Genomic DNA, 17,040 nt, shown 5'->3' with positions numbered 1-17,040 from the left:
AACTATTCAAAATAAACATTTACACCTTCAAAAGTTGGTAAGCGACACACTTTTTTGTTTTTCATGTTATATGGGAGGTCAAAGCGAGAGAAATGTTGGGAAAGAATGAAAATTACTTTTGAAAATTATCGCTGCTCAAAATCTTTACTGGTTACAGCTTTATAGTGAGTTAAGAGTCAAGAGTCAAGACTCCACCAAACGCATGTAGTTTAAAATAAAACACAAATTTGTGTAAATTGGAAAGCACGAATACTTCAGTAAAGTTACAAATAACTAATAAAAGTCGTCCAAACTAATTACAAAAGTCACCATTGATATCTGGCCTATGAATCACTAACAATCACCCCTCCAACGTCACTCTGCAACAAGTCGAGACTTGTGTTGCAAGCCAGAGGTCATTCGTATCAGCTATGCCAGCCTGCATAACCTTGACTTCTGTGCTGATGGTGTGCAAGACAGTTAAAAGGAACTTAATATCTGGAATATCTGCACATGAAATATTTTATTTCTGTACTTGTATGTCTTGGAGCTAAAATCTGAAAGTTGCATTAATTAGTCCTAAAAGTTTACAATATTGCCATATTTTTAGTTTTTATTTTATTTGTGGGGAAATAATTCAAATACGGATTAAATTAAATCAGCTGTGTTTTCATTTTACTTGTAGGGAAATAATTCAAATATGATTAAATCGACTGTGTCTTAATCTTATACAACAATGAATGTGTTTTACAGATCTATATGGTCGGGAAGATAAGAGCTTTAAAATTAGGTAATTTATTGTTGAAATTTCAATTTTAAAGAGTTCAACAGCTACAGCTGCATAAAGAACGTAATTTTCTTCATATGATAAATTTGACGAATTTTTGCAAGAAAACTACTAGACCTAGGAATGTCGTATTTCGCAAAAACATCCACCTCTCTCTATTTTATTGTATAAAAAATATAATCAAAATTTAAAAAAAATTTTGCTAAATTTCCCGTCGGATTTCACATGGACTCGCCCCAATAGCCTTGCCGACACCATTGTGGACAGACAGTCGAGTTATGGCTTTTGCTGACTGGTTTATGCCATGCGGCAAGCCAATTGGCTCTGTGGCCTCGGTGGAGATGCTTTGGCTTCTGGCTTTTGGCCTTTGCCGACTGGATTTTTGCTATTCGGCAATGCCAATTGACACAGAGGTCTCGGTGTGGACGGACCTTTACAGTTAGGGTTGGAATTTAAACGCTCACTTGGATGGCTTACATATAAACTACATAGCACTTGTTTGAGATTCTTGCGGTACTATCGTGCCAAAATAACACTCTGCAAGTATAGGGAAACCATTAGAATTCTGTAAATTGTTGCTTGTTGTGACATTTTTTTCAATTGAGTGAGATATACCACAAATAGAAACAACGAATGTTCATTATCTCAGTACTGGTTCTTATCAAAAATATTGTTTCTGGTAACTGCCCATCAAATCTGGCATTACAACGTCCAGGGAAAATTTCATATGCTCGATTGCTCACAGCTACATGTTTTATATTGCGCTTCTATAATGGCACTGGGAACCCTTCGCACAATTTAATAATTATTGCAATCTACATTGTTCGGGTTTATATGCCCATATCGTTCAATGTTAAAAGGCATTTTTCATATACTACTTAAAAGATGAATTCAGTATTTAATCCAATATTCACAGTACCTGGATGAAGAACTAAAAACAGTTATCTATTCGCCAATTAAGACTAAGAGGAATACCTATTTCTGTCGTCCGAAAAACTGGATACTTGCAATAATCAAAGATAGCAGTTAACATGTTAGTGAAAATGTTTTGAGAAGAATTTTGAAGGATAGAAAATATTAAACAAATAAGGGAGTTCGTGAACCTGCATTGAAGTTTCCTTTATTTCATTGCCACACTAAGCCAGTTGAGACATGCGTAAAGCTTGTGACTGAAACTTCTAGTTCCATTATAGGCAAAAAAACCAGATATGGATTTATAACAGCACGAATAGATTAAAGAGTAGTTTTACAAAGGTTTAGAACAGAATCAGAATACAGAGTGAAAAAAAAGTGGCCTATACTAAATTTTATTTATACTGGTAACCTTTTGTAAATCTTGTCTAACAAATCAAATAAAAGTTAAATTACCTATATTTCCACTCCACCCTAATGTACATCTATTATTTATCAGGCAGTACATCTCACTTGAGGATATGTGTCAGAGGAAGAACATTGTTTGTATGCATCTGAAGTCTGATTAGTGTAATATGCAGCTAGTCAGCGATGTATATAGTGGAGGGGGGAAAGCAACTGACTACCCTACCCTATTATCTCCTGGGCTAGTTGCCTCATGAGTGGTGCCTTGTTGGTATCATTTGTGAGGTTCAGACCTGTCTTCGTACAGTTAATTAAACAACATGCTTAGTAGAGGAAAATTACTAATTTTATAATGCCTATAATTACCTATTTAATGGTTTCTGCCTTTTTACAGCTTAAAGCCCTTTTATACCTTTTTTAATTAAATGAGAACTTTTCTCAATGCTGAGGGTTTTCCCCTACCATAACATTAACACATTAAATATTTTAGTTATAACAGCTCTGTCATAGAGGTAAGAAACAGGGAAACATTTCTCAATGTTGAAGAGGGTGAAGATATAAATTTCATGGCAGAATAAAAATTATCTATCATAACACTTATTTCTCATTGGGAGATCAACATTTTTAATAAAAGAATCCTTTACAAGAAGGTAAATTATCAAATTAGATAGGCTAACTCCTACTTAAGGAGGCTAACTCCTACTTAAGGAAGTGAATTACCTTTCAAAGTTTCTCTCTCTTTCATTTGTTATTTTCTCAGGATGAGTGAAATAAGTGCACCATCGTATTTTCAGCACACCTCTATACTTTTCTACAACTCCTTGAATTCCATTATCATCATTAGTCTATTTGTAAAGAATTACAACTTTTTTCAGTAAAATTTTAAAGTTTAATTTTAAATAATAAAAAAATACAGTAAATGTAATACTTCAACAAACATTGTTAACAATATGAACAAATTTTATCCTATTACATGATAATTTTCAACTACTGTACATTGGATCATGAGTAGGTAAATTAACAACTCGTTTATCATCCTAACTACGAAGGAAATATACTTTAAAATTTATACAATAGATATTAACATTTTTAGTATTTTAACTTGATAACTATAGCACACTTCAGAGAACATTGCAATGAATTTACGTGACAAATATTATTCTGATCTTACATTTATTTTAACATTGTTCTTAAAAGTTAACAGTAAAAGATTAAGGTATTTTTGTATTTTCACAAAATTTTGGTACAGTAATACCCATGTCAGACTCTAACAGTAGGAAAATAAATGCAATTTGATGTCTTCCAATGTTTGTTTTCCATACCACACTTCACGAATAATAATTCCACACCTTCAGAGATGAAGCACACATACAGACAGAAGGACACATTCTTCCATTTCCATTCACCTTGTGCACTATGTATTTAACAATAAAAGTATAAAAAATGTAATTTTAATGTCCCTAAATCTTTAAATTAAACACAGTTGTAAAATCATACAATTTATCACATACAAAAGCTTATATAATATTTATATCGTAATAAAATACACTTCAATATTTTACGACCATTAAATTATAAGTTGTGTGAGAAATATTACAAAATATCAAATGTTCTTATTTAAAATATATTGAGTACGTTACCTTTAATATACCCTTTCAAATCTGCATTGTAACTCAAATTGCAGTATAGAATTTGAGTTATACAAAATATCTAATACTTAATTTGGATAAGAATTCCTTCTATTAAAAATTTAAAACAAGATCATGATTTCAAAACCAATCATTATGTTCCAAAGTTTATACTTAAAGACTAATAAACAGATGTACTGGTATCAAATTATAACAAAGATTTTTAGTGTTTAATTTCTGATACCGGTATGAGAAGAAAATATTTCTCAGATTAGTAGTAGGCCCTACTGGTAGAGTTGTAAATTGCAAACATTTCTCAAACAGCATTACGTCATACTGACTATTCTGTGTACAGGAAAACTATAATCTTTTGAGTATGTTTTCATGCAGTTATTTTAATATCCTTATAACATAAACTCTGTTGTTAGTGACAATTTAATATTTTGTTATTTAATTTTAAAGAAGTGTGTAAAAGATAAATTATTGTTAGTTTATGCAATTTTTAAAGATGTTAGAACAATATGAATGGTTTCAACCCTCATGATAGCTGATTGTTCCAAACAATAACAAGAACGCTTGTTTCTCCCCCACAAATACCACTTTTCAAATGCGTCTATTTTCAGGTCAAACTCAGAAGTCAGAGAGACCAACATGCCGTAGATGCTTATTTGTGTTAAATATATGTAAAGACTAGCAATATTCTATGAATTGTTACCATAATTCACGTCTACCTTATCCATTATGACTGGTGAAGGTGAAGTTGGGTGATGCTGACATGTCTCTTAAGTATGAATATGGCAACAGAAAAATACAAATCTGTCATTGTTTTCACTCTACATCAATCTGTAATTCTTTTCAGACTACACGGCATTCTAATAAAATTGAAACTGATTTCTCACTTCACTGACAGATGAACTACATAAAATCCTTCCATCACTATATGTGCCTCCATTTGTTACCACGCTTTCATCCATATTCTATTATGACAAGAGAATTATTTGATAGTCTGTGAGTTTCATTGCTGCTCAGCCGTTGTTTTGGGTAACCTGACAGGTGCAACAATGTGGAAACCAAAAAATATCTGTGTACAGTCGATCTCCTCCGCCTTCCAGTGCCACCAATCGCTTCTGGACATATTGTTGCTGACATCGTGATGAATAACCTCCTGGTACTGAGCAGAGACCACTACATTGACTTGTTCTGAAAAGAACAAACTCTGCATTATTAAGAGGAAACCATTGATACTGAATTGTTATTTTGTTGTTTTTCTATATAGCCCTAACTGCAACTTGTCAATCCATGTCATTTCAATCAGGAATGGACTCTCAGAACAAAATTGTAAACATACATAGTACAGTAGGGACAAGATTGTGCAAGACACTCATTTATCAACTGGAGATCTTTATTATCTGCTGTATTTGTACCTTTTTTAAAATTAAATATTTTATTGATTAGAAATGATGGTGCGTCGTTAAGTAGTAATAAGGCTCTGCTTCAGTAGTGTAGTGTTGGTTGCCAGTGCCTGGGGCAAAGCAAGTATTGCATTCCCTAACCTGTGGACCATTAGCTCTTCCTTGGTCCCTACCACCAATCCAGTACTTAATTTTAGGTACTGGTACTCTACTTTTTCTAGTGTTCCTAAATGATCTTAACCCCCCCTAATAAAAGATGTAGGTCATCCCATATTATTTGCAGGTGACACAAGTGTAGGCTATAATAATTATAGCCAATAACTCCCAACACATTCCAATCTTCAACAAAGGCAATTCTCCTCAAAATACGAGTACCGGTATGTGATTGGTTCTCAGGCAATAAATTAATATTAAATTGTAACAAAACTAACATAATCCAATTTAAATCCTGTCCAAATTCAACCGCATAAATTTCAAGTCCAATAATTAACAGCAGGTTCCTAATAGAAACAACAACAGCAACAGCAACAGCAACTAAATTTCTTGGATTACAAATCGATAATATGTTAAACTGGAAAATCATATTAAAGAAATTATCCATCAACTAAATTCAGCATGTTTTGATCTTAGATTTATGCAAGAGATAGTAAATATCAATACCTTAAGAACAATATACTTTGCATACTTCCAGTCGGTAATGAATTTCGGAATAATATTCTGGGGAAATTCTACAGATGGTAACAGTATATTCCTACTACAAAAGAGAGTAATTAGGATAATAGTAAGTGCTAAATCTAGGGAATCGCGTAGGACTATTTAAAAAAAACTATAAATAATGCCCAAGGCTTGTCAGTATATTTTTTCATTAATAAACTTCTTCATATGTAAACGCAAAAACTTTGTAACTAATTCAACAGTTCATAGCATAAGTACTCGTCAAAAAATGACTTTCATACTCCATCAGCAAGTCTATCATGCTATCAAAAAGAAATGCATTATTCATTCATTCATTCAAAGTGTTCTGCCGAAGGGCAGGTCTTTCACAGTAAACCCAGCATTCTCAAGTCCTTCCTATTTTCTGCCTTCCTCTTAGTCTCTGGAGGAGAGGGGTTCGATCCAGTGCTGTGGATTGATCTTCGGCGTAGCTCAATGGTGAGAGTGCTTGGTACTTAGACCGAGGACCGGGTTCGATCCCCGGCGCTGGAGCAAATTTTTCTCCTCTAATATTAACTGTTACCATAACAGATGTATTCTGTAGGACCAAAAAATAATAATCTTTACATAGATTCTTCGAACAACAGTGCATATTACTGTACAGATCACTGTGCATATTACTGTGGAATCCTGGCCACCAAGTCACTCAACTGAGTGCACTCCTTGTATAGTGGCAGTTGACTTAATATAAATGTCAACATACATGCCCAACTTGAAATCAGACCACAAAAGCGAAAAACACTGGAGAAGAGGGGTTCGATCCGGTGCTGTGGATTGAACTTAGGCATAGCTCAATGATGAGAGTGCTTGGTACGTAGAACCAAGGACCCAGGTTCGAACCCCGGCGCCGTAGCAAATTTTTCTCCTCTAATATTAATTGTTACCATAAAAGATGTATTCTGTAGGACCAAAAAATATAATCGTTACGTAGATCAAGTAACATGTTTTGTGACCAATTATGGAGAAAAAATTCAAGAGATTCACTTCTTCATATCACCACCAGAAGTTTTTCAAACTTTTTCATTTTCAGTTTTACTACATGGTAGCAAAGTGAATTGTGGCTGTGGCATTAGCAGTGGCTTTAGTATTGGCAATGGACTAGTTGTTGTAGTAATACAGGGCTTCCAATCTTGAACGCCCCCAGACTACTGGAAACTCCATATGCCAAAGTCCATAAATTTGCCACTGCTACGGCTAGAGCTACAAGACATTTTGTCACTATAAATAGTAAAACTGAAAATGAGAAAGCTTGAAAAATTTCTGGTGGTGATATGAAGAAGTCAACCACTTGAAGTTCTCCTCCATAGTTTGTGACAAAACATGTTACTTGATGTATGACTTGAGGCTTTCCCGGCTTTTGATGTAGAATAACTCCTCTCGGGTTCTCAGCCAGGTGAGTTGGAGATTAGCTTCCAAGCTTTCGACGGCTAGCTCTGCCATCTTCTTCAGGGGACGAAGTGATGTGGGACCACGTCTAGCCGGTATATATGCAAAAGTAGGGCTTCCCACTGCGGGCCAATCAGGAGCTAGTTCCTAGTCCCGACCGCCAGGCGCATTCTGGTTGGTGGACACGTCAGCCAATCAGGAGCCACTTGCTGGTCCCGACTGTCTGCCGTGTGCTGGTGGTCTAAGCGTATTGATGGCAGGTTTCCATGCTGTACTCAGCTGTAGACCCCCGTCTCTGTTGAAATTATTGCCATCTAGCTGGATTTCGATGGCTTCCTTGATAACTAAGTCCCAGTATCCTGATGTCTTGTCCAAGATGGTGGTGGCGCTGAAATCTATCTTGTGGCCAGTTTCTAGGCTGTGTTGGGCTACTGCAGACTTATGAGGATAATATAGTCTTATGCTGCGTTGGTGTTCCTTGCAGCGTTCCATAATAGTTCGTCCCGTCTGCCCGATGTAGCATTTCCCACACTCACAAGGTATTCTGTAGACACCAGGTGTCCTGAGACCAAGGTCGTCCTTAACTGGTCTCAGCAAGTTCTGGATCTTTGTGGGCGGCTTATGGATGGTTTTAATCCCGTGTTTCCTTAGCATTCTGCTAATTTTGCCCGAGATGGGGCCGTAGAACGGGATATATGCCATGCCCTTTGTCTCCTCTTGTTCCTCGGCAGGTGGTTTGTCCGAAAAGGCCCTTCTGAGGGCCAAGCCGATTTCCCTTTTGCCGAAGTTGTTCTGTAGGAACGTCTTACGTAGGTGACAGATCTCAGAAGGGAGACTCTCTTTGTCCGAAATCCCTCTCGCCCTGTGTAGAAGAGTCGACAGGACCGTTCGTTTCTGTGCCGGATGGTGGTGGCTGTGTCCATTGAGATATAGATCGGTATGAGTCGGTTTCCTGTATACTCTGTGACCCAGTGTGCCATCTGACTTCCTGGAGATGAGAATGTCTAAGAAGGGGAGACATCCGTCTTTTTCCACCTCTTTCGTGAACTGGATGTTCGGGTGGATATTGTTCAGGTATTCTTGGAACTCCTGAAGTTTTTCTTCTCCATGAGGCCAGACGACCAAAGTGTCATCTACATAGCGGCACTCCGCTCGTTACGAGAGGATGAAAGTATTGTGGTGCTACCGGCAGATAAAGGAAATGCTTCGGTCGTCATGGAGTCCAATACATACCATGAGAAGATCCTGGAACTACTAACGGATCCATCATACAAGATACTCAGCCGCGACCCCACGAGCTCCATAGAAAGGCGCACAACTGCCTTACTAAAGAAGGCCAATCTGCCAGCCAAAGTGACGAAGTCCTTGACTCCACATTCCACGAGACCACCTAGACTCTACGGGTTGCCGAAAATTCACAAGAAGGAGGTTCCCCTGAGACCTATTGTCAGCGCCATAGGTTCTCCCACCTACCGGCTGGCCAAATACCTCACCAGTCTTCTGAATCCTCTTGTGGGAAAATGCAGCCACCATGTGAAGAATTCAGCAGAGTTCATCAAGACTCTACAGAGCATCAGAACAAATCCATCTGATATTCTGGTGAGTTTTGATGTTGTATCCCTCTTCACTAGAGTCCCACTCAAGGAATCGTTGGAGTTATTGAGACCTCACTTCCCGCCTGAGGTAATTGGACTCTTTAACCATACGCTCAGCTCCACCTACTTCATGTACAAAGGGCAGTACTATGAGCAATCCGACGGTGTAGCCATGGGCTCACCTCTGTCACCCGCCATAGCCAATTTGTACATGGAAGACTTCGAGCACAGAGCCCTGGAGAACGCGCCCCTGAAACCAGCTCACTTCTACCGCTATGTAGATGACACTTTGGTCGTCTGGCCTCATGGAGAAGAAAAACTTCAGGAGTTCCAAGAATACCTGAACAATATCCACCCGAACATCCAGTTCACGAAAGAGGTGGAAAAAGACGGATGTCTCCCCTTCTTAGACATTCTCATCTCCAGGAAGTCAGATGGCACACTGGGTCACAGAGTATACAGGAAACCGACTCATACCGATCTATATCTCAATGGACACAGCCACCACCATCCGGCACAGAAACGAACGGTCCTGTCGACTCTTCTACACAGGGCGAGAGGGATTTCGGACAAAGAGAGTCTCCCTTCTGAGATCTGTCACCTACGTAAGACGTTCCTACAGAACAACTTCGGCAACAGGGAAATCGGCTTGGCCCTCAGAAGGGCCTTTTCGGACAAACCACCTGCCGAGGAACAAGAGGAGACAAAGGGCATGGCATATATCCCGTTCTACGGCCCCATCTCGGGCAAAATTAGCAGAATGCTAAGGAAACACGGGATTAAAACCATCCATAAGCCGCCCACAAAGATCCAGAACTTGCTGAGACCAGTTAAGGACGACCTTGGTCTCAGGACACCTGGTGTCTACAGAATACCTTGTGAGTGTGGGAAATGCTACATCGGGCAGACGGGACGAACTATTATGGAACGCTGCAAGGAACACCAACGCAGCATAAGACTATATTATCCTCATAAGTCTGCAGTAGCCCAACACAGCCTAGAAACTGGCCACAAGATAGATTTCAGCGCCACCACCATCTTGGACAAGACATCAGGATACTGGGACTTAGTTATCAAGGAAGCCATCGAAATCCAGCTAGATGGCAATAATTTCAACAGAGACGGGGGTCTACAGCTGAGTACAGCATGGAAACCTGCCATCAATACGCTTAGACCACCAGCACACGGCAGACAGTCGGGACCAGCAAGTGGCTCCTGATTGGCTGACGTGTCCACCAACCAGAATGCGCCTGGCGGTCGGGACTAGGAACTAGCTCCTGATTGGCCCGCAGTGGGAAGCCCTACTTTTGCATATATACCGGCTAGACGTGGTCCCACATCACTTCGTCCCCTGAAGAAGATGGCAGAGCTAGCCGTCGAAAGCTTGGAAGCTAATCTCCAACTCACCTGGCTGAGAACCCGAGGAGAGTTATTCTACATGTTACTTGATGTTAAAAAAAATAAAACAAACAGGGAATTTACATTAAGATCTGAAGCCAATCAATAAAAATTGTTATTTATTAAAAATTGTCATTGTCAGCTTCAAAATTTGACATATTTCACTATACTAGAATCTCACTTTCTCTTTCTCTCAGCAGATTCATTTTTTTTAGACATAATATCCAGGCAATCAGACTAACGTGGTAGCCTACTTACTGCATGATACCTGATATTTGAACGATCAGCTGTTCTTATTGCAACCCACTCATCTGAGGTCAAGCGAGAATTTAAAGCAAGAAGTATAATGTGGAACAGCGCATATTATATTAGTGAATACTTTTCATAAGTATTAAGTTGACCAGATTTTCGAGTCCCAAAATCGGGCAAAGTGTGATAGTAAATGAGTTGTGAACTTTTTATATAAATTTGCGTGAGAAATATAAATACCCAATAAAAAAAAGAGAATCGCGATCAAAACAACACATTGCAATATGGATAAAATGACATAAAACTACAAAAATGACATGTTCTACATATTAAAATCGATAGCATGTGTTGAATAGATTGTTTCAGAAGAGAGTCAGTTAATCAGCTGTGTGCTTGAGATTTTCATTATACATTCTGTCTGTTCTGATTGCTTTCTTATTTTTCGCCTTGAGGATGGCTGCTCTTACTTTCGCTATGTTTATGCCAGCTCTTCGTCACATGGCTCTGACGCTTTGATTTGACATGAGTTGGTTAGGTTACCTCTTTTGAGGAGAAGGGAGAAATGTTTTTCCCAAGTTCCATTGAGATCTCTGTGGCTGTACTGGTTAACTTTCTTCTAAGGGCAAGGAAGGGCTCTCTTAACGTCTCTTAAGCTTGGGGTTTCTTTGCTCTTCTATAAAATTCGTTTTCTTTGTCTTTAGCAGTTTTTATATGCTTTCCTTTTCTGTGCATAGAGATTTACATTCGCTTTGGAGATGTCTGTCTGTGCTCTGTGCAAGAGTTTGATCGTTTCTCTTCTCTGTTTGAAGAACTCATCATCAAATCAAGGTTTGGCTGTCTTTTGCCTCTGGGAGATGAGCGATGGTTGTATAGGAGAAGGTGTTGTACCCAGGAACAGTTTTTTAAATTTCAATTTTTTTCATTTTTGTATAAGCTTTTATAACTTTCCATTATTAACAACAGAGTCTTTGAAGTGTAAAGTATCTTAGAAAAAAAAAAAGGTTTCAATTAAATAATTTTTTGTATAGATTTTAAAAATATTCCTAAAGTGCTACATACTGTCCCTAGGTACATAAGAGTGAAGGTACCTTGGAATACAGGATGATGTACCTTGGGACATAGAATGACATACCCTTGGGACATGGGTCAACATAATATTAATGTAACTAATATTTTATAAAGTTTATATTTTTACAAAATACAGACAGTTTACTGTTTTATAATTATTATTAGTGATAAATTTTGCCTTTAAATTTAATGTAATATCAATAGTGATAATGTTGCTAAGTTTTAAAATAATTCTCAATTTTCTTGACAGGAAACAATATTAGGCTTCCCAATTAAAGGTATTTCTTATTATCTAAGAGCGTATCCTGCAAATGACATTTTGCCCCTTAGGCTTGAATCTTTTCTTTGAGAAGGTGAGTTTGAACACAATATCCTCTGAAGGAAGATCAACAATTTCTGATTGCTCATCATGTAAAAAAAAAAAAAAAATAAATAAATTGTAATATTTAGTAAACTTCTTTAGATACTGAACTTAAAATTCTGTTGCACAAATCTTCTTACTAATTCTACTGACAAAAAATTTATAATTACAATTAGTCTCTTTTTCCTGCCACACGAATGAGAACAAAATTTTCTTCTCTTATTTCTTCTAAATTCGCTCGAGCAGTGTAATTTACAGTTTAAATGGCATCTTCACCATTATTATCATTAAAACTAACACATTCCTCGGCTTATCTGCAGTCTCTTCTGAATTATCTTCTGGAAACAGAACTTGTGGTTTCAACTTCTTTATTTCTGAACTGTACTCACCATATTTCTCTTCTCACTCAACTTTCTTTTTCTCTGGTGTATCTGTTAAAACTCTTATCTTTCCTTTTTTAGGATTATAAGTTATTATTTTCCTGGGAGGAAAATAATTTAGCTTTGTTGGGGTTTGTCTCTTGATTTTTAATTTGCTACATGGCATTTCCACTAAAGCTGAAACCTCATAAAAGTCATCACTAAATACTGTTTTTGATTACTCATCATAAGAGTAACTTATTTACAGAAATGTTTAAAATCTAATGAGGTCTACCTGAAGACAGTTGTACCCAGGTACACCGTCCCTAGGTACATCAGAAGTCAGTAAAATATATCTCAGCAAGTTTTCAAGACTGAGGTACCGAAAACAAGCCAATAACCACATGGATTCGTAGCTAGAATAACAGGGTTTAAAAATATATATTTAAGTTTTCGATCATGTATCTAAAGAATCAATTAAAAATAATTAATTACTTTGACAATTTCTTACTTTTTAGATTCAAAAACAGATTTTTTAAATAAAATTTCTCCAGATTGCTTCAACAAAACTGTGCTATACCTGTATTATGTTCTAATAGAACATGTTCATGAATATCCTTATAAAATCTCTGAAACTTTTTTTTTTTCACAGCCATCCAATTTTTAACAAACAACAAATTAAATTTCATATTGTGTCAGCTTAATTTTATTACAAGTTCGGTACTAGTTCGGTAGGTCTTTCTATAATAAAGATAGCATTGTTATAATTCGAACGTGCCACAGCACCAAGCACAGGGATTATAATGAAGGAGGAGTATGAGGACTATGTCTTATGTTGATGTAGATTTTGCTACTCTGACAGTGAAAAATTAGAGAAGGGGAAAAAAAAATCTAAATATGTCATTTTTTTTTTAAACTTCAAGGGGAGTTCAAACCCAGTAACTCTCTTGTATACACCCTGGTCCACACAGACAGATCTGCCAACACTGCCCATAATACATTGGGAGCAGAATACTTCATTGCTACTACCAGTAAAATACCAGGATCAGTATTCTTCATTTCAGTCATATCATTTAACTCCAAATCAAGCATGGATTAAGAACTCTTTGGAATAAATGCTGTCTTAGGATTTATTCTACTGCTTATCATTAAGAGAGGAAAAATTTAGATTAATAAATGACAACCAAAAGTATAAACTTACCGAATATTACCTACTTCAATACAGAACAATATTTCAGATACTAGTAGCCTACTGTACGGTACAGTACCATAAAAATTATCTAAGACAAAAATCAATCCAATTTTAGTGAATCCCTAGCCATATCAACATTAAAAACAACGAATTAGTGGATATACCGGTAACATAACAGCCAACACCACAATTAAAAACATATAGGTCTACACTGGAGCTAGACAGAAGGATGTAGGTATATACTGAATCTATACAAAAATATGAAACAAAAAGAAAAACAATTAACGGAAACTCGTGTGAATTTCATAAAAAGAATGAAGAATGATGTCTCAACATATAAGAACTTGTTCAAAATACTATAGATCTTTGGCTAAAGACAAAGAATTAGCCACCTAACGTACAAATTCAAGCTCTCCACATCTCCTATCTGGATTCTATGCCAGCAACACTTGAAAACATTACAGCATAATAATCCAATGCACATTACAATTACTGATACAGTGCACACAAAGGATGGTTAGCTACAATTTACAGAAAATAACTACTAAATACTTGTAATAGCAATTTATGGAAGAATGCATTACGAATATATTGGAAACAACTGGAAGTACGTAAGAAGAAGAATCAACAACAGTCTCCATGAGTAAATGACTAGCCTTACATACAACACATATATCATAGGTACGGTATCTGACTACTCATTTACCCCGCAGTAAATTCATTTAAGAAGAAAGTATAGAAAACAAGGCTAATTGGAATGTACCGGTACTCAGTAGGATTAATATTTCTATTAGAATGAATATCAAATGATTAAATATAGCCACTGCTTCCCTGGTAACATACCGATACTCACATGGTGTAGACATTTTTAAGAATAAAACTGTATTCCAAATTATGAAAAGTCTAGATAATGTGTGCCTAACTCAGTAATATAAAAAAATTAAAAAACCCCTCATATTATGTTTTTATAGCAAACAAAATACAGTTTTTATTATTTTTATTAGCAACCTCTCAGTTATTTATGCACTCTGTTATGAGTTATTTATAACATATTTTCAGATAGAATTAAATTGTATGAAAGAGGAGGAAAAAAGAGGAAAGAAGCAAGTGTTTCCAATTATATACCAGTTTTTTTATTGCAGTGTTCCTGAAGCATTTGAAAGCTATGAACAATAAGTTGTGTCAATATTTTGAAGTCAACAAAAGTGACAACGAATCTGAAGTTGATGTTACAACGTATGAAGACATGTCTCTGTGTGTCTTACAAACTTACTTGTTACTGAACATGTTCAGAATTATTGCAACAATAGATTGAAAAGTCCACGTTATAATAATTGGTCGTTGATTTGTTGCTTAGTTAATCTTGGACTCTCTTCCACTAACTATATTCTCTGTCTGCCAATGAAATTTCCATTTCTGTGATGAAAATATCTATAAGGTGGGCAGCAAGTATGGTGATAATAATCAAAGGGATAAATTTTATCATGAGGGAGAAATGATTGATAAATTATGTCTGTGTCATCCCAGACAGGATAGAGCTCTTTCCAATCCTATCTGCAGCACCACAGCCCATTAAGAGCCAGGGCCGACCATCCGACTACCGACCTCACATTCACATACTTCTGCAGAGGTGAACGATCATCCATCCGGAATGAAGGTATCATGTGGTTAGCACTCGAGATTTTTAGAGTTATTTCCTTTTCGACGAAACTGTTCTAAGAATTTGTAACTTCCTCAAGAATTCATAGCTTCGAATTTAATGCAAGCATGGTATCCAATAGAAACAAACTTCATCATCATCAACATCACGGGTTGAGCCGGTAGGCCCGTTCCGTCCCCATTAGAATTGTTCTCTCCAACGAAACCTAGGACGACCAACATTTCTCCTTCCCCTTGGAGCATACTGGAAAGCTTTCTTGGGGATTCGGTGATCCTCCATCCTTTCTAGATGTTCCATCCACCTATTTCGGTGATTTGTTAACTTTTGTGTTATTCCCTCTATCCCTAATTCTTTTCTGATATCTTCATTCCTCTTGTGTTGTAATAAAGAATATCCCGCCACTGATCTTAGGAATTTCATTTCTGAGGCTTCTAGTCGTCTTTTGTCTCTTTCTGTTAAGGTCCAAGTCTCTGCTCCGTAAAGTAGTACTGGAAGGGCTACTGTTTTGTAGAGTTTTAACTGTGTTTTTTCGTTGTTCTTTTTCCTAAGCTCCGTCTAATTGTTCCACATATACCTTGAAATCTATGCATCTTTTCTTCCATATCTCTTTTTTCCATATAAGAAATGTTGCATCCTAAATATTTAAAATTACTAACTTGCTCAATAATTTTGGAGTCAATAACTATTTTCGACCTTTTATGCTGGGTCCCTATGAAAGCCATTGTTTTTGTTTTAGTGTGTGATATTTTTAAATTATAGCCTTTGGTTATTTGACTCAGTTTATAAGCTGCACTTTGGAGGTTGTATTCTGTATCAGCAATCACCACTTGGTCGTCTGCAAAAAGTAGGCAATTTACAGGTGTTTCATCTAAGATAAAATCACAGTTTAAAATATTCAGCCAGTCATCAATGGCTTCGTTAAGATATATATTAAATAAAGTGGGTGATAGAAACAAACAAACTTCTAGCACTATATTAAGATCACGTGATATGATTTTGTTTTCAATACTATCGTACTTAAGCTTTGTTCTGCTACACAAATCACCATCTTTAAATGATTCACGCTTGAAGGAAGCTAACAAATTTATTTAAATTTCTTCTTATATAAGCAACGATACGAAAATCATCTCAGTCAATGTTATATCACAATAACTTACACAATTTATTTTAATATTTATTTTCATCACATGCTTTCATTTACAATCCTTTCTCTCTATTTTACACAGTCCAGGAAATCATTTATATACATTTCTATGGTCATTGTTGTTGTTTTTTTAACACTTTAGTGCACCGTAAAGTGGGGTGACTTTGAACGCTGAGGTGAATTTGAACAGTAATTTAGCGCCTTTCTAAATTAAATGCTATATCCAATTGCGAAAAAACTGTTTAAGTTGTCAATAAATTAGTTCAGTTTTTTCGCAATTGGGTACAGAATTTAATTTAGAAAGGCGCTAAATTACTGTTCAAAGTCACCTCGGCGTTCAAAGTGACCCCACTTTACGGTAGCACTTTAAATTGCTCCACGAGAGTTACAATATTTTTGACAATATTTCCATAAGTACTCTTCTTTTCTTCTTCTTCTTTTTGTTATATAGCCTTATTCTAGCCTTGACTGCTCCAATGATGCTTTTCCATGTATCTCTCTCCATTGCCTTAGTTCGTAAGTAGTAGACCTATTCGTATATTTATTTATTTTTAATCAACATTTATTTAAATGATTAGTTCTGAAGATGGCGCCCACTAAAGCTGGAACTAGTTAACTAGGCATTTATAAACTTAGCTCACTATTAACACGTGAAAGTGATCACCATAAATTATATTCCTTAGTGATATAATGTTAAAAGTTGTGCAATCAAGATGTATATTTCTTTAAATGATTGAATATTTCATCATATGAACATTTTTCATTAATTATTAATTATGTTTAAACTTTCA

The 17,040-nt window shown here is 36.3% G+C and overlaps 1 protein-coding gene across 2 annotated transcripts in view; it reads right to left on the bottom strand.

The window, feature by feature from the left end:
• Positions 1 to 2,949: 2,949 nt before the first annotated feature.
• Positions 2,950 to 17,040, bottom strand: part of LOC138694450 (protein spaetzle 5-like) — a 238,736-nt gene continuing 224,645 nt past the window's right edge. The window contains exon 6 of one of the 2 annotated variants that reach the window (XM_069818170.1): positions 2,950 to 4,911. In XM_069818170.1, the coding sequence (XP_069674271.1) occupies positions 4,737 to 4,911 (175 nt within the window). In that variant the 3' untranslated portion in view covers positions 2,950 to 4,736. The remainder of the gene's footprint in view (positions 4,912 to 17,040) is intronic. The other variant, XM_069818168.1, reaches the window with a different exon arrangement.

The sequence above is a fragment of the Periplaneta americana genome, chromosome 2, assembly GCF_040183065.1.
Source record: "Periplaneta americana isolate PAMFEO1 chromosome 2, P.americana_PAMFEO1_priV1, whole genome shotgun sequence".
In the NCBI taxonomy this organism is placed as follows: Eukaryota; Metazoa; Arthropoda; class Insecta; order Blattodea; family Blattidae; genus Periplaneta; species Periplaneta americana.
Note: the sequence above shows the minus strand (reverse complement) of the source record. Positions and strands in the feature narration are given on the sequence as shown.